The 3173-nt window shown below is 44.2% G+C and overlaps 1 protein-coding gene across 1 annotated transcript; it reads left to right on the forward strand.

Annotated features, from left to right (window-relative positions):
* Positions 1 to 367: 367 nt before the first annotated feature.
* On the forward strand, positions 368 to 2915 carry fdx1b (ferredoxin 1b). The gene is made up of 4 exons (XM_066661169.1): positions 368 to 612; positions 1608 to 1735; positions 2013 to 2142; positions 2495 to 2915. Exons 1-4 carry the CDS (start codon positions 542 to 544, stop codon positions 2607 to 2609), a joined length of 444 nt encoding a protein of 147 aa, XP_066517266.1. The 5' UTR covers positions 368 to 541; the 3' UTR covers positions 2610 to 2915.
* The last annotated feature ends 258 nt before the right edge of the window (positions 2916 to 3173 follow it).

The following is a 3173-nucleotide window of genomic DNA, read 5'->3' on the forward strand; positions in this document are numbered from 1 at the left end:
TCAGTTTCTCTCAGTGTGTGATCCCTATAGACGAAGGTCTGGAGCAGCTGTACATGAGTCTAATTTCACCATGCCTAAGGCCATGTGTTCAGCAGAGATATGTAAACCCACAGAGAGTCTGTAACTTTCACTCAGCAAAGATATGGCTGCGAGAGCCCAAGGTCCTTGTCAGTCTCGGGGTTGTTGCACTGGTTACGGCCCCAGTGCAGAGGATGTGTGTGTGGCTTTACTTTCTTATCAACTAACCCTGACCCCCCCTCCCCACCCCCTAGAAAGAGTCAAGGCTGTTCTTATCTGTGATGGAGGGATGGAGTGTGTCTACAGCCTCGTGCTCAGGGACACTTCCCTCTCATCTTTAGAGACTAGCAGATGTCCAGCTGTGTCCAGTCCACAAAGAAGACTGAGAGACTCAGATCATTCTCTCTCTCTCTCTCTCTCTCTCTCTCTCTCTCTTTCTCTCTCTCTCTCTCTCTCTCTCTCTCTCTCTCTCTTTCTCTCTCTCTCTCTCTCTCTCTCTCTCTCTCTCTCTCTCTCTCTCCATATGATGGCTCTGCGATTGCTCTCTCTCTCCAACCGACTCCACTTTTGCCACATCCGACTCTTCAGCAGCAGGTAAGTCATGTGCAGTTGCTCCAGAGCCCAGAGAAAGTATTTATTGCTCATAGATTGCTCTTTAATGACTCAGGAAGCAAAGCTGATTCTCCTAAAATTCCTTAAGAGAAACCAGCAAGACAGAATGAGACATAAATCACGAGTGAGACAAAGATGAAGGAGGTAAACAAGAGATAACTGGGAGAGTAGGGTTATCTGGCAAATCTGGGCCCTGTCTGTGACTTTTATGAGATCTCTACTGAAACTCAAGAGGAGACATGTGTGAAATTGTTGAGACACATTTAGCAAAAGGAGAGGTGTGCAAAAGTGCCATTTGATGTCACATTTCTCTAGGAGAAACTACAGAGGCGATCGGAAAAGATCTCTTTATTGATTTTCAACGTTCACGTTTTGTTTAATGCTGGAAATGCACAGATAATACACAGATATAACGTCTAGCCAAGGTGAACTCAACTGTGTTTTTTATGAGTGTTAAATCCCTTATATGTGATGTTTCAGACTGAAGAACTGAAGTGATGCTGAGTCATAAGTCTGATATGGATCTCTTCTAAATAGAAAGCTGTCATTCAGCATTGACACACACACACACACACACACACAGACACACACACACACACACACAGACACACCGACACAAAGGTGTGTATAGCAACTTAAGCAGTTACTGATATTCTCTCCCAGGAACGACACAACGCCAGGAGATGAAACACTCATGATAAGTTACAGTGCCCCCTGTTGAGGGTGAGGGTATATATCTGGCAGTGAACGGTCAGTTCTTGAATTTGGTGTTGGAGCAGGAGGAATGGTCAGTGTATGGATCTGAGGGCCATGCTGTGATAGTTATAATATTTAGGTCACTTCAAGAACTGACCGATCACTCATATACCCTCCCTGTGGTTTATTCCTGTGACCGATAAATGTTCCTAAATTATGCTGGACATCATAACGTTCAGTGTTTTTGTGGATTAAAAATGGTCATGTGTGTGTGTTTGTAGTTCCTCAGGCAGTAAGATGCTGTTACACTTTGTGAATCAGTCTGGAACGAAGATGAGTGTTAATGCAAATGAAGGAGAGTCTCTGCTGGACGTCGTCATCAACAAGAACCTTCACATCGACGGCTTTGGTATGGCATGTGCATGTGTGTGTGTGTGTGTGTGTGTATGTGCACGCTCCGCTTTACTCCCACAGTCCAGACTCATGTTGGTAGACTGTGTGAAACTGTCCCAGGCCACTTAGTCTTCACTTCTGATGTCAAAGGCAGAGACTTTAGAACTGCCACGTCCCCTCATCTGAAAAGCTTGTGTGGGTTTGACGAAATCAGGTCAGATTCATTTCATTTAGAACTAGAACTATGTTCCACTGTGGAGTATAATATTTTGGAGTGTTTGTGTGTGTGTTAGGTGCATGTGAAGGGACGTTAGCATGTTCCACCTGCCACCTGATCTTTGAGGAAAGTGTGTATGGGAAGATGGAGCCGATGACAGATGAGGAGATGGACATGCTGGACCTTGCATATGGACTCACCAAAACGTAACAATCTGATTGATTTTTCTGTATGTAAACAATGGCAAAACTTAACATTAGGCCTTGTCTGTGAGGGTTTAATGGCTGTCAGCCACATAAACATCAGTGAGGACTCATCCTGACATTGAAAGAAGATTAGCTTCTCACATGTACTGCAGCTGCTCCAGTGTACCCACTGATCAATAAGTAAAGCATATATTCTCAAGGCTGAAAAAATACCCTGTATTTTTCTTCCAGATTTTCCAAATGGTCCAGATGTTCAGATTATTCGATGATGTGCTGCATTGTCATTCTCTCTCTCTCTCTCTCTCTCTCTCTCTCTCTCTCTCTCTCTCTCTATCTCTGTCTGGCCTATCAGGTCACGGCTGGGCTGTCAGGTGACTGTGGAGCGCTGGATGGACGGGATGACGGTCAGGGTACCGCAAAACATCAACGATCAGCGAGAGAAACAGGGGGCCGAGACCAAGCAGTGATACACACACTGAACTGACTTGTTTGTTAATTCTTGATGTGAAATGTAATAAACACCTTCTCTATGGAGAAAAACTTCTACATAATTTAGTACATTATAAATTTTACAATACGCTCACCCAGTCACTCACACCTGTGGACTTTACCTACTATGGGAGGAAAGTGGAGCACCCCAAGGAAACCCACACAAACACAGGGAGAGCTCAGCATTTTCTTCACAGACAGCGACCTGAGGAGAGGATTCCCATCCAGGAAATTTAAGTAGAAGATCTAAGGGCGGATATTTTATAGGGGTCTTAACACATACAGAGACCACAGGAACAACTACATCCTCACAAAAGTTTGTGTTTATAAAAGTCTGAACAAATTAAGTTAATTCAGTAACACGATGAGGGCTCTCAGTTCCCAGAGAGACGCTTTAATAAAGCATGTTTATGGTTCGAGACCTGATTACCATCTGTCCACAAGTAAACAAATCTGTACACAACAAAAATTGTACACCAGGAAATGACTGAGACCGGGTGGCAGCATCAGAACCAGAAGCTGCAATAACATGTTGCTGTGCC

The sequence above is a fragment of the Hoplias malabaricus genome, chromosome 2 (genome assembly GCF_029633855.1).
Source record: "Hoplias malabaricus isolate fHopMal1 chromosome 2, fHopMal1.hap1, whole genome shotgun sequence".
In the NCBI taxonomy this organism is placed as follows: domain Eukaryota; kingdom Metazoa; phylum Chordata; class Actinopteri; order Characiformes; family Erythrinidae; genus Hoplias; species Hoplias malabaricus.

Excerpts from the sequence above, each read along its gene's own strand:
- fdx1b (XM_066661169.1), top strand. The coding sequence starts at position 542 with ATGATGGCTCTGCGATTGCTCTCTCTCTCCAACCGACTCCACTTTTGC. Across the intron at positions 613-1,607 it reads ATCCGACTCTTCAGCAGCAG|TTCCTCAGGCAGTAAGATGC; the intron begins GTAAGTCATGTG and ends GTGTGTTTGTAG. Across the intron at positions 1,736-2,012 it reads CCTTCACATCGACGGCTTTG|GTGCATGTGAAGGGACGTTA; the intron begins GTATGGCATGTG and ends TGTGTGTGTTAG.